The 14631-nt window shown below is 33.4% G+C and overlaps 2 protein-coding genes across 2 annotated transcripts; both read right to left on the reverse strand.

The window, feature by feature from the left end:
* Positions 1-201: 201 nt before the first annotated feature.
* tnni2a.4 (troponin I type 2a (skeletal, fast), tandem duplicate 4) lies at positions 202-4323 on the reverse strand. Its single transcript, XM_073831973.1, has 7 exons — positions 3922-4323; positions 2918-2950; positions 2784-2820; positions 2576-2704; positions 844-933; positions 558-734; positions 202-447 (listed from the first exon to the last, which is right to left on the reverse strand). The coding sequence occupies exons 2-7, from the start codon at positions 2923-2925 to the stop codon at positions 358-360; spliced, it is 531 nt and encodes a 176-aa protein (XP_073688074.1). The 5' UTR covers positions 2926-2950; positions 3922-4323; the 3' UTR covers positions 202-357.
* Positions 4324-4748: 425 nt separating this feature from the next.
* On the reverse strand, positions 4749-13739 carry LOC141301782 (troponin I, fast skeletal muscle-like). Its single transcript, XM_073831974.1, has 7 exons — positions 13652-13739; positions 12788-12819; positions 12651-12687; positions 9730-9858; positions 9396-9485; positions 9108-9284; positions 4749-5026 (listed from the first exon to the last, which is right to left on the reverse strand). The coding sequence occupies exons 2-7, from the start codon at positions 12793-12795 to the stop codon at positions 4940-4942; spliced, it is 528 nt and encodes a 175-aa protein (XP_073688075.1). The 5' UTR covers positions 12796-12819; positions 13652-13739; the 3' UTR covers positions 4749-4939.
* Positions 13740-14631: the final 892 nt, after the last annotated feature.

Below are 14631 nucleotides of genomic sequence, written 5' to 3' on the forward strand. Positions count from 1 at the left end.
GAAATCCTGAAATGTTTTACTCAAAAAACATAATTTCCTTACAACTGAAGAAAGAAAGACATGAACATCTTGGATGACAAGGGGATGAGTACATTATCTGTACATTTTTGTTCTGAAAGCGAACTACTCCTTTAACGTTAGTGTATGTGGTAATATAATTAGTTGTTCAGTAGTGCAAAAACACAAAGATAAATACACATCTATACACTAATCTTTATTGCCATTCCATTCAACACTGGGACAATGTACAATGTGGAAAAAGTTTGAAATGTTTTTATTGGAACGGGAGGTTCACAGGATAGAAAGATGTTTGCCAGAGAATTTTTAAGACATATGAGAGAATAAACACAATCCATCTTAAGCCTCGGACTCAAACATCTTCTTCCTGCCGTCCATACCAGCCTTATCCTCGATGTTCTTACGCCAGTCGCCGACCTGTTCTGCAGACTGCGGAAAGGCAAAAACACCGGACATGAGCACAGGAGGATCCAGACCAGACACATTCCACTTGGAGATTTTCCCATGAAATTGATAACAGTTCTGAATCTGCAACCCACCTCCTCTTTGACCTCCTTCTTGACTTGTTTGAGGTTGGCTCTCAGGTCCATGGAGACCTTGTGCTTGGAGCCCAGCAGAGCCTGAAGCATAGCGTCGGCAGACATGCGCACTTTCTTCAGTGCAGGCTTCTTGAACTTGCCCTGAAGGTCGACCACCTTGATCTTCAGATCCTCAATCTATAAACACATTAGGAGTCAAAATGAAGCTCAGAGAACCGAACATTTTCTTTCTTTGTTTCTTTGTAGAAACAAACCAGATGAATCACTGAACTGTCGCGGTTTTTACCTCCTTGTTTGCCTTGGAAACCTTTGCCTCCAAGTCATATCTCTCCTCATCAACCTTGTCGATCTGTTGGTGAAGCTTCTTGCACAGCTCCTGGAAGGCATACAGTATGATATAGATTATCAGATACAGTTGAGCTTCAAAGTTTACATTCAGAAGGAAAAACCATGCATTAAGAGTCGGGGGGTGAAAACTTTTGAACAAAATGGAGATGTGAATATTTTTTTATTTTGCCTAAAATATCATAGATTTTTTTTATTTCTTCAGAGGCTACAGAAGATACTTACATGTTTCCCAGAAGGCAAAATAAGTTCAATTTACCCTGATCTTCAAATTCAAAAAATTATTTGAAAAAGTTTTCACCCCCCGGCTCTTAATGCATGTTTTTTTGAAGCATCAGTGAGTGTTTGAACCTTCTGTAATAGCTGCATATGAGTCCCTGAGTTGTCCTCCGTGTGAAAAGATGGATCTCAAAATCATACAGTCATTGTTGGAAAGGTTCAAATATACAAAAATGCTGGAAAACCCAAGAATTTGTGGGACCTAAAGAATTTTTCTGAAGAACAGCGGGCAGTTTAACTGTTCAGGACAAACAAGGGACTAATGAACAACTATCACTAAAAAAAAGGGGTTGTAAACTTTTGAACGGGGTCATTTTTTTTTTATATATTCAACTATTATTTTCTCTTGTGGGCTATATGTAAACATCCTTTATGAGAAATATCTTATTCAGGTCAGCACTAAATAAACAATAACATGCATTTTGTATGATCCCTCTTACTTTTGGTAAAATTGTTAACATTTTGCAGATTCTGAAAGGGGGGTGTAAACTTTTGACATGATCTCTATCTATCTATCTATCTATCTATCTATCTATCTATCTATCTATCTATCTATCTATCTATCTAACATTTTTGTAACTTAAAATAAAGTAAACGTTAACTTTTATTTTTTTTGTTTCAGCTATTTTAACATTTGTTAGTTTTACTTCATGTACTAACTAAAGTAACTAAAACTGATATAAATATTAAGAAAAACTATGCAAAAACACAATGAAACGTTCACAAAATTAACAGAAAATATTCAAAATATTAATAAAATCTATAATAGTATCTCAGTTATATTAAAATAAAGTATATTAATGATTAAAATCATTAAAATAATTATAATACTACTACTAATAATATATTAACGGCATGCCTTCCTGTAGCTCAAACAGTAAAGCAATGAAAAAAAATGAAACTATATAAATCTTATAAAATGATACAATAGTATGTGACCCTGAACTACAAAAAAAAAAAAAAACAGTTGTGAGCAGCATGGGTATATTGTAGCAATAGCCAAAAATACATTGTATGGGTCAAAATGATCAATTTTTCTGCCAAAATCATTAGGATATTAAGTAAAGATCACGTTCAGTGAATATATCTTGTAAATTACACACCGTAAATCTATCAAAACTTACTTTCTGATTAGTAATATGCATTGCTAAGAACTTCATTTGGACAACTTTAACTGTTATCTCAATATTTCGATTTTTTGTACCCTCAGATTCTTTTGCATATAGTTGTATCTCAGCCAAATATCGTCCTATCCTAACAAACCGTACATCAATGGAAAGCTTATTAAAAAATGGACATTTATGACTGCTTTTGTGGTCCAGGGTCACATATCGATATGATAATGAATACAATAATTATATTATTTAACAATTATAATAATATAGCATTGGCACCTGCAGATCTTGCGAGGATCCGGGCAGATCAAGAGCAGGGCAGTTTTCACTCATGTAAGCCTCCTTATTAATAACGAGCTGCTTGGCTTCGGCTTCCCTTAGACCGAAGGCAATTGAGAGCACCAGGCTCTGTTGACACAGACAGATTAAAAAAAAGCTCAATAAACCATACAAATGTAGTCAATGACGGTGAAAAAACATGACTTACCTTCAAATGATGCCTACGGCTGGAGGTCATCTTTTTTCTGTTTCATGAGAACAAGTTGAGGGTTAAACACTCAAATTTAAACAGGTTTTTACTGTATGTTGAACATTATTCTGAATCAAAATTCGAATACTTACTCTGACATCTTGGCGGTTTAGTGTGTTCTCACTCTGGATTGGAGAGAAATTAGTCTTTAGATATGATTTACAAGGCAGCCCAGGACAAGCAGTCCTTTAGTTTTAAACTGAACTCTGGTAAGAAATACATTCAATCAGAGACACCTGAGTCTAAATTTAGTCTAACAGTCTTAAGGCGTCCTCTTGGAAAGTTCATTCGACACTTGACTTTTCAAGCACCAGACCAAAGGTCATTAAACATGACACCACAGCTGCTGTGTTCAATTAAAATTCAATTAAAGATTATAGTGTTTGAATCTTTATATTATATATCAAATTGGTTGCAAGCATTACTTAGTAAGCAGATCTGACTAATAAAAACAACAGTCCAAGTCATGTGCTTTACACAGGATAGACTGTCATATCATTAAAATGTACTTAAATGCTGTTAAATTGAATATTTAAATTGAATATGAATATTCAAAACACAAAATATCACTTTCTGTCAATGTATAAATCAAAAATCCATAGCAAGTCTCTAAAAAAGTATAAAACTTAAAACATAGCAATCTAATTGTAAATCACACTTCTATCTGCATATCTATTAATCTGAATATTAATAAACAATATGTGTCTAAACTGAAAAGTTTTCACAAGATTCAACTTAAAAACCTAAGTTCAGCAGCTGCCTTAAGTTTTTAAGTTAAATCAGCTTAAAACTACAAGTCATTTTAACTTATTACAATAAAAATGCATTGATATAACTTGTCGATTTAAATGGCTTAAGTTGATTTAACTTAAAATATTAAGGCAGCTGCTAAACTTAAGTTTTTAAGTTGAAACTGGTGAAAAATGTTTACAGTGTAGACACATGTCGGATGCAAAACCAAGCAGTTAGAGCACTATAGAGCCAGATATGTAGCAAATGTGTTTCTAACCAACAAGAAAGATCCAAACCCATGCACCGATGATTGTCCTTTATCCTTTTCAGAGATCTACAGAGAGATTTTTGGATTGACGCTCACCTATGAGAGAAGACGAGGGCAGGACACACTTGGAAGAAGAACTGGAAAGACTGGTGAGCCCCAGAGAGAAAAAAAGAAAATAGGATATATATGTTGAAGTCTGATGGCTCAGCAGATCCTGGGAGTCCTGTTTATGGAAGTGGATTCCTCTTCAGACCAATAGGCCGCTGCGCTCCTGAAATATCCCGAGCCCATCCTCTGCACGACTCGTAAATTTCCCTTTCCTTCGAGACGCATGGGTGTGGGCTGTAAACGGAAACAATGCTTAACACACCAAGATATAAAAAACATAAACCAGTTCAACTAAACATGCCAATATAATACGAGACATTTCAGCAATTGTAGTTTAAGTACTTACCATACAGCAAAAGAGGAGATCTCTATAAATCTGAGTTGAAATTCAATCCATAGTTCTTCTGAATGTTGTGTACAAATTAAATTAAAAATCTAATTTAATTTAATGAATTTAATTAAAAGTAAATTAAATTAAAGGAATAAAGATAGATAGCAAACCTCTAGTCATAGACTGGAAAAGAGTGAAAGAGACTAAATGTACGTAATAAAACAAACATGAGATATTTCAGCAAAACAATGTTAATTGTAGTTTAAGTTACTTACCATACAGCAAAAGAGGAGATCTCTATAAATATGAGCTGAAATGCAATCCATAGTTCTTCTGGATGTTGTGTACCAACAAAAAAATTAAATTAAAAATGTAATTTAATTTAATTAAAAATAAATTAAATTAAAGGAATAAAGATAGATAGCGAACCTATCTAAGAGTGAAAGAGCCAAAACGTGCGTAATAGAACAAACGTGAGAAAGGATTTTCCTCAGAAGCATTCGTTTAATGGTAGTGTCTCTGCGATGATACATATTCCCGATACAGTCCCCTTTCAGGACGTACATACTGTGTGAAACAAATGCTCATTTGAGGCGCTGACGGCAAAGAAGACATAAAACTATGGCAAACGCTGACAAATTCCTAGGATAACTAAACAAAGAAACGTCCGGGAATTTAGGCCTCGCCCTCGAACATCTTCTTCCTGCCGCCCATACCGGCCTTGTCCTCAACGTTCTTACGCCAGTCGCCGACATCTGTAGCCTGGATTATGAGAGAGGGAATGGTAAAACATATATGGGCCATGTTTGATTTTTGTATTGTGAAAACAAAACAAAAATACAGAGAAAGACATTCCTTTTTGCTCTTTTTTAAGCTGCAATTTGTGCTGTAAAGAGCAAATTAATACTTTAGAAAATCTTTTTAAGGCCTGCAGAAACCCTGTATATTACGCATGTAATAATTCTGCCTTACATTTTTAAGTTAAATCAGCTTAAAACTACAAGTCATTTGAACTTATTACAATAAAAATGAGTTGATATAACTTGTGAGTTTAAATGACTTAAGTTGATTTAACTTAAAATCTTAAGGCAGCTGCTAAACTTAAGTTTTTAAGTTGAAACTGGTGAAAACTTTTTACAGTGCATAAAGCTTTTTGGTTTTTCATAAAGTGTTTTTTTCAGACTACTGGAAAGAAAACATCAAAATACACTGTTAAGTGTTTCTTTTATAGCACTTTATTTATTTGTGTCAATAGATTTCAATAACAATGCATATTTTTAAACGCCGTTTTCATAAAATGAGTTTTTTCTTCTACACTGAGCCATAAATCTCCACTTCAGTAGCATTTACACACATTTTGTACTAGAAATGTATGCAAATTAGCGCATGTTTCATTAAACAATGCCTAATTTGCATATTTAAACCTAACATTTTAGAAAACTTGTAATGCAAAAAATGTTTGCAATTATCAAAGTAAGTAAGGTGATAACTACGAGTTAATTTTATTAATATTTTATTACTATTATTTTTATCTAATAGTTATAACTATTATTATTAATTTTTTAAGTTAAATCAACTTAAAACTACAAGCCATTTTAACTTATTACAATAAAAATTAGTTGATTTAACTTGTGAGTTTAAATGACTTAAGTTGATTTAACTTAACATTTTAAGGCAGCTGCTAAACTTACGTTTTTAAGTTGAAACTGGTGAAACTTTTTACAGTGCAGGATTTCTGAATGAACACAGTTTGCTTTCTCACGTCAATAGCTTTAAAAATGCAACTTGCTGGCTAACAAATGCATTATTGTGATCAGCTGGATAAACGAATGAAAATAGATGGTAACAGTCGTGACATTAAACATTTGGGTTGGACGTGTTTCGGCCGCACTGTTTTAACCTCACTGTAAAAAGTTTTCACCAGTTTCAACTTAAAAACTTAAGTTTAGCAGCTGCCTTAAGATTTGAAGTTAAATCAACTTAAGTCATTTAAACTTAAGTTAAGCAGCTGCTTAACTTAAGTTTTTAAGTTGAAACTGGTGAAAACTTTTTACAGTGCTCTTGTGGTGTGGCTAATGTTCGCATCCTCTCAGCCTTGATAGCAAACATACTGCTGTCCTTTCTCTACTAATGCAGCATCCAGTCAACAAACTAATTACCAAGTAATGATATGAAAACATGCATTATAGTTCATTGTTGAGGTTTTAAGGCTGCATCTGAAGTGTCCCGCTCTGTTCGGAGTCAGTATCACGTGTGTAAACAAACGGCATGTGTTGTCAGTGATTTCCGCCTCTAGAGGTCGCTCTCGTCATAGATACGTATTTATATCTATGGCTCTAGTACTGTATAATGAAAGCAGAGCTTTCTCATCTGCTTCAGCAACCCGGAAAAAATATCAGCATGGATTTTTGCAGATAACCGATAGCTCCGCCAATCAACTATTGGTGCCGATTAATTGGCAAAATCGATACATCATTGGACCTCTACTTTTTACACCACAGACTGAACAAAATTAAGCATTGCTTGGTAATTGGTCAACAAAGTACACTGTAAAAAGTTTTCACCAGATTCAACTTAAAATCTTAAGGCAGCTGCTGAACTTGGGTGTTTAAGTTCAATCAGCTTAAAACTACAAGTCATTTTAACTTATTACAATAAAAATGAGTTGATGTAACTTGTGAATTTAAATGACTTAAGTTGATTTAACTTAAAATATTAAGGCAGCTGCTAAACTTAAGTTTTTAAGTTGAAACTGGTAAAAAAATTTTACAGTGTATTGATAGTTGTGTAAATATTGTCATACTAAAGGTCACTGCACACTGAGTCCGAAATTTTTCGTATTCGAAATCCTAAAAATTTGTCACGCACAGAAACCTTGCACACTGAGTCCGATGCGTATTAATTCATCCGTTGCGAAGGAATTCGCAAAACAATACAAAATGGAATTTTCAAGCAGCGAGGATTTATTTTGTTGTCCACTCTCTTCTTAAAAAGAGAAAAAGAAAGGACATCCAATTATAAGATACAGAGAGGAACGAGAGAATACTTTTTATGCACACCTTCTTATTAATGAGCTGCGGGTGATTCAAAGTTTACTTCAGGATGTTAGTAAACTTTGATGCTTTGCTATCGGTACTGGAGATCGTTTTTTTTTTTTTTTTTTTTAACGTGCGAAAAATTTTGGACTCAGTGTGCAATGACCCTAAAGGAACACTCCACTTTTTTTGGAAATAGGCTCATTCTCCAACTCCCCCGAGTTAATAAGTTGAGTTTTACTGTTTTGAAATCCATTCAGTCGTTCTCCTGTTCTGACTTTTAGCATAGCTTAGCATAGATCATTGAATCCTATTAGACCAACAGCATCGTGTCAAAAAATAACCAATGATTTTCGATATTTGTCCTATTTAAAACTTGACACTTCTGTAGTTATATCGTGTACTAAGACCGGCGGTAAATGTAAAGATGCAATTTTCTAGGCCGATAAGATTAGGAACTACACTTCCATTCCGGCGTAATAGTCAAGGAAGTTTGCCGCCGTAATATGGCCGAAGCAGGCGCTGTAATATCACGCAGCACAAGTGCAAATGAGCTGGGAACTAATTTCAGGCGCTGTGTGATATTACTGCGCCTGCTTCGGCCATATTACGGCGGCAAACTTCCTTGACTATTACGCCGGAATGGAAGTATAGTTCCTAATCTTATCAGCCTAGAAAATCACAGCTTTACATTTTCCGCCGGTATTAGTACACAAAATGGTAAAACTCAACTTATTAACTCGGGGGGAGTTGGAGAATGAGCCTATTTCCAAAAAATGTGGAGTGTTCCTTTAACAGTTGTCTGAAATGTTGGTTGTTTGTAATCCATTACCTACCTATCTACCAAAGATAGCTGAGATTATCAAGATAAATTTGTTCTGACACAGTTTAAATGAGTTCTTGTCACGTAATAATATTACTTTTTCCAAGTAACTAAAGTAACGCATTACTTTTTAATTGACAAGAAAACATCTGAGTTACTTTTTCAAATAGGTAACGCCAGTTACTTTTCCCAACATTTACTGATTAAAAGCTCTCCTGTCCCCATGTTGAGAGAAATCGTGAGTAAGATGTTACTTCAGTTCTAGAATAAATGTGAACACGCAGTAATTCATCTCACTCACAAAAACAACAGATACAGTATTCCTCAAAATGAATAAAAACAGTGAAATTCAACTCAGAATATGACGCAAATCTTCTTTATGTATTTAAATTCCATTTTATTAAGCAATGTCTTTGCTGCCGACCTTCGATGATCCAATTCATCCATACTAATAAGCAAAAATTACTCAGGAACATTCGTTTTCCTTTTTTTATTGCTAAAGAGTTGACATTTTTTTCTTCTGCGGTCTACTGTACAGACATGAATTTACTTTTATCCAAGCCTGAGGCTTTTGGTGTAAAAAGGCTTTTACATTAGCAAAAAAACAGAACTTTTTATATTAAAAACAAACAAGCAAGCCTTGCCCAGATTTAAAAAGTAACGCAAAAGTAATGTAACGCATAAAAAGTAACTAAGTAATGTAATTAGTTATTTTTTTAGGGAGTAACTCAATATTGTAACGCATTACTTTTAAAAGTAACTTTCCCCAACACTGGTTCTTCTCATAGTTTGGTTAGTTCATTTTCTAAACTATAGGGAATAAACTGTGATAATGTAAGAAACGTTGAAGCTCTCTGAATAACTTTTGGTTTGACTGTATATGAAAGTAATAAGTGATATTTAGAGATATTTAGGATTTGAAGAAGGCTTATTTATAGCCAAAACTGTCTGTAAGTGCGTATGAGAAATGTCATATTTCACCCACCTCCTCTTTGACCTCCTTCTTGACTTGTTTGAGGTTGGATCTCAGATCCAGAGACACCTTGTGTTTGGAGCCCAGCAGAGCTTGAAGCATCTGGTCGGCAGAGAGGCGCACTTTCTTCAGCGCAGGTTTCTTGAACTTGCCCTGCAGGTCGACCACCTTGATCTTCAGATCCTCAATCTTTGCACACATTAAACAGGAGTCAAACTGGAGCTCAGAGAACCCAATATACTTGCTCATCAAAAACATCGTCACCATCGTAATAAGGTATGTTTGAGTTTCAGAAGTTACCTCTTTGTTGGCCTTGCCCACTTTAGCCTCCAAGTCATATCTCTCCTCATCAACCTTGTCGATTTGCTGGTGAAGTTTCTTGCACAGCTCCTAAATGGCGATGTTTAAATAGTCAGCTTCTGCTTTTGAACCATCTTTTGCAACATATTGTTGCTTCAGGTGTACATATAGGTCACAGAAAGATCGACAAAACATTCTAACATCTAACATTTTGAAGGAGAACATATATATATATATATATATGTTATAATATGGTTATTACAATTTTCAAACGTGTGCTAAAGGCTTTTAATTGCTTTAGCCTTCTGAAGAGATTGTGAATAAGGAAACAGACCTGCAGTTCCTGTGCGGATCCGGGCATGGACAGAGCAGGGCAGTTTTCTGTCAGGTAATTCTGCTTATCTACTATAACCTGAGCGGCTTCTTTCTCCAGAAGGCCCTTTGAGATGGCCAGCACCAAACTCTGCAGACAAAAACATCACTGAGACCCTGAATCTCAAAACAATACCATAACAGCATTAAACACATGCTGACAAAACCAGAAGCAGTCGGTGAAAAGACACTATCATAAAGACCCCATGTAATCACTAAGGCGATGGTATTAAATGGAGGGTCACTCTTTCCCCACTGAGCATTTGATTGGACAAAGTCATATATTTTTCGCTCTGCATTTGTAGAAGATTTTTCTTTTATACCAAAAATCTTTAGGATATTAAGTAAAAATCATGTTCAATGAAAATATTTTGTAAATATATCAAAACTTAATTTTTGATTAGTAATACGCATTGCTAAGAACTTCATTTTGACAACTTTAAAAGCAATTTTCTCTATATTTAGATTTTTTTGCACCCTCAGATTCCAGAATTTTAAAAAGTTGTATCTCAGCTAACAGATAAAATAATGCAAACAGACAATAACTAAAAGCCACACAATTTACATTTCAATTTAATGAGGTTATTAATAATTACATTGTTATATTGTACTATATTTTATATTTTAAAAGCCACAAGCCAAATATTGATTTAATCGGGTTAATTGAAATATATTATACAAAGCCGCTTCAATGCCACGTTAAAAGATTTAAAAATATAAGATTAAAGTCATAATATTTTGAGGAAAAAGTCAAAATTCTGAGAATAAAGTCACAGAAATATGAGAATAAAGTCAAAATATTTTGAGACTAAAATCAAAATTACAAGAATAAAGTCAAAATGTTTTGAGAATAAAATAAAAATTACCATGAAAAAGTCAAATTTACAAGAATAAAGTCTAAATATTTTAAGAATAAAAGTTGAAATATTTTAAGAATAAAGTTAAAATTACAAGAATAAAGACAAAATATTTTTAGAATAAAGTAAAACATATTGAGAATAAAGTAGAAATTATGAGAATAAATTTGAAATATTTTTGTGAATAAAGTCAAAATTACATGAATAAGTTCTAAATTTTATAAGAACAAACTCAAAATTGCAAGAATAAAGACAAAATATTTTGAGAATGAAATCAAAATTACGAAAATAAATTAAAACATTGAGAAAAAAGTCAAAATTACAACAAAGTCTAAATATTTTGAGAATGAAGTAACATTTACGAGAGCAAAGTCAATACTTTGGGAATAAAGTCAAATTTACAAGAATAAAGTCTAAATATTTTGAGAATAAAGTCTAAATATTTTGAGAATGAAGTAACATTTACAAGAATAAAGTCAATACATTGGGAATAAAGTCAAATTTACAAGAATAAAGACTAAATATTTTGAGAACAAGGTCAGTTACGAGAATAAATTAAAAATATTTTGAGAATAAAGTCGAAATTATGAGAATAAAGTCAAAACACTGAGAACAAAGTCAAAATTACAAGAATAAAGTCCAAATATTTTGAGAATAAAGTCAAAATTATGAAAGTAAAGTTAAAATATTTTTTTTAAATAAAGTAAAAATTACAAGAATAAAGTCGAAATATTTTGAGAATAAAGTCAAAATTATGAAAGTTAAGTTAAAATATTTTTTTAAATAAAGTAAAAATTACAAGAATAAAGTCCAAATATTTTGAGAATAAAGTCAAAATTATGAAAGTAAAGTTAAAATATTTTTTTTAAATAAAGTAAAAATTACAAGAATAAAGTCCAAATATTTTGAGAATAAAGTCAAAATTATGAAAGTAAAGTTAAAATATTTTTTTTAAATAAAGTAAAAATTACAAGAATAAAGTCGAAATATTTTGAGAATAAAGTCAAAATTATGAAAGTTAAGTTAAAATATTTTTTTTAAATAAAGTAAAAATTACAAGAATAAAGTCCAAATATTTTGAGAATAAAGTCAAAATTATGAAAGTTAAGTTAAAATATTTTTTTAAATAAAGTAAAAATTACAAGAATAAAGTCCAAATATTTTGAGAATAAAGTAAAAATTACAAGAATTAAGTCGTATTTACATGTTATAATATTTTGAGGGTATAGCCTACATTGCGCATACAAATGGCCCGGATTGGGAGCAGAGGGAGAAATTCCAGTGGCCTAGTAACTGATTTCAAAACATGTTGGATTATTAGCAGAAATCATACCACGTTTCATATTTAAAGGGACAGTATGCTTGGAAATAATATTTCTTTTTTTTTTCGAATGCATTCATTATTTGTAGTGCGCCAGCTGCCAATAATAGCAATAATAAAGTATCAGATTTAAAATTCTGTCAGTTTTATAGCAAAAAAGCAAACAATATGTCTTACCATAATGTTCTTCATGCTCTTTAATGTGGCGTGGCAGATCGCGGCATTTGCCTCAGTTTAAGCGACACGTAAATCAATTATCTTTTTGATCACAATGACACATTTGTTTCATTAAATTACGTTATATTAATCCAAAGGCCACAAAGTCAAATATTGATTGCATATTTAAAGGAACACTCCACTTTTTTTGGAAATAGGCTCATTCTCCAACTCCCCCCCCGAGTTAATAAGTTGAGTTTTACCGCTTTGAAATCCATTCAGCCGTTCTCCTGTTCTGGCGATATCAAGTTTTAAATAGGACAAATATCGGAACTCGTTGGTCATTTTTGAACGCGATGCTATTGGTCTAATAGGATTCAATGATCTATGCTAAGCTATGCTAAAAGTGATATCGCCAGAACAGGAGAACGGCTGAATGGATTTCAAAACGGTTAAACTCAACTTATTAACTCGGGGGGAGTTGGAGAATGAGCCTATTTCCAAAAAAAGTTGAGTGTTCCTTTAACATATGTGCATTATTTACTCTACCTTTAGCTGGTGCCGGCGACTCGATGTCATCTTTTTTCTATCATGAGAAGACGAAGGAATTACAATTTAGCAAAACAAGAATAGATTCCAATTCGTTTGATATTAAATGTAAACCAATGCTATATTCATATACTCACTCAGACATCTTGGCCACCTGTTTTCTTCACCCCTGTACAGAATACAAAACACAGCAAACATCTTATGTGAAGAAATAACTTTTTATATATTGACTTAACAATAGTATGCATTAGTTAATCATAATTCACTCCAAGGTCCTTATGTGATATACACATGTGGGCATCATATTAATTTGCATCAGACTGACTGGGCTATATTTTCTGCATTCCTAATTTGAAACCAACACTTGGAAACATCTTGTAAGTGTGCCCACTGCCCAGTGGGAGGGGTGTGAATTTCCCCCTCTGATATCCAGTATCCCAATCTCCCTGCTTCTGGAAAAATCTATGCAGATGCCAACGATACAACCTGAATCTGAAAGCCTGTCTGCAGACAGCTACAGAAATCACACAGATCAGATATTGCTGTATCCAGGCGTCCTAAATAAATATAACGGATCCCCTCAAAGCAGATCTACTCTCCATGAATGAGTGCTTTGAATGCTTTTTTTTTATCACATATGCGTTAATGCTATAATCAGTATGCATTCGAAATACAATTCTGTCACCACCTGATTGACATTTTAACAAATATATCATGCACTTAAACTACGTCATTTTTGTGCCAAGCTCATTTTGGCAGCTCAACATGCATTGCCAAGGTATGCAACTGGCATACATCATAATGAAATACATCAAAACTAATGCTAAAAATGCTTTAAAAAAGGTTTGGATAGTTTTAAACTGCTTTGAAAAAAATTGTTATACTCAAAAACAGAATTCAAATGACAATTTCCAAGAGCGTAAATCCCCAGAAAGTCAATAAAACCACAATAAAAGGGACAAAACGCAGTCAAACTCTAAAAAGGCAGACGTTCCCCTCACCTATATGAGAAAGTTAGGCAGCCGTGCAGACCTGAAAGAAGAATGTCTGAAGGAAGCAGGGCGCTAGAAGCAGAGCTGCGCTCAAGAAGCGTATATAAGGCTGGCATCATCATAAGGCTCCCCTCTTTATGGTAAGGCACTAAACCCGGTTGGTTTGCCAGCCCCTTGAAATATCCACTTCTAATGACGGCCTAAAATAGATGGAAGAGAAAGACAAAATTTCCAGATGTCAGAATGATTAAACTAAGAAGAACTTGATCAAGGAGGATGGTGGATGTGATCTGATATGGGGTGCCAGGAGTGGTTCCTCTGCCAGATGAATCGATTAATCTGCACGTGTTAATAATATTTTGTGTTTCTTACGCTTGCTGTACCTTTTTTGGTTATAACTAAGAAAAACCTTGAGTGGTTTGATTTTGGACAAGATATGCAGTGGCTGAACCAGCATTCTGCCTCGTAAACAAGTTTGAATCATGTTTAAATAAACAGAAATCACTCATTTGTTGTGTTTCAAAAAGGTGCTCCCCCTTTCTTCGGCTTAATATGATCTTGCAAAGTCAGCAGTACTGACTAATAAACATAAGAGATCATTTACAAATACTTACACAGTTGTTAGGCTGGTAGTGTACTATTTTCAGACACTCATCGGGATGCTTCCTTGTGCTGCCAACAGGATATGCTTTATATTATGTAATATCTTATGTTCTTGTCTGTTTATATAGACGACATTCGCATGTTCGGCAGACTCTACAGCTTATGTTTTTATGTATAGGTCTAGCTTTATGTATACACTTCTGGCTAAACAATTGGAACAATTAAGATTTTAAATCTTTTTTTTTTTTTAAATGCTAACCAATACAGTAAAAACAGTGAAATTTTGAAATATTATTGTAATTTAAAATAACTGTTTTCTATTTGAATGTATTTTAAAATCTAATTTATTCCTGTGATGCAAAGCTGAATTTTCAGCATCGTTACTC

The sequence above is a fragment of the Garra rufa genome, chromosome 25 (assembly GCF_049309525.1).
Source record: "Garra rufa chromosome 25, GarRuf1.0, whole genome shotgun sequence".
Classification (NCBI taxonomy): domain Eukaryota; kingdom Metazoa; phylum Chordata; class Actinopteri; order Cypriniformes; family Cyprinidae; genus Garra; species Garra rufa.

Coding starts and splice junctions, on each gene's coding strand:
- LOC141301782 (XM_073831974.1), bottom strand. Junction 9,859..12,650: donor GTCGCCGGCACCAGCTAAAG/GTAGAGTAAATA, acceptor TTTTGTCTGCAG/AGTTTGGTGCTGGCCATCTC. Junction 9,486..9,729: donor GATCCGCACAGGAACTGCAG/GTCTGTTTCCTT, acceptor ATCGCCATTTAG/GAGCTGTGCAAGAAACTTCA.
- tnni2a.4 (XM_073831973.1), bottom strand. Junction 934..2,575: donor GATCCTCGCAAGATCTGCAG/GTGCCAATGCTA, acceptor TATGCCTTCCAG/GAGCTGTGCAAGAAGCTTCA. Junction 735..843: donor TTTCCAAGGCAAACAAGGAG/GTAAAAACCGCG, acceptor ATGTGTTTATAG/ATTGAGGATCTGAAGATCAA.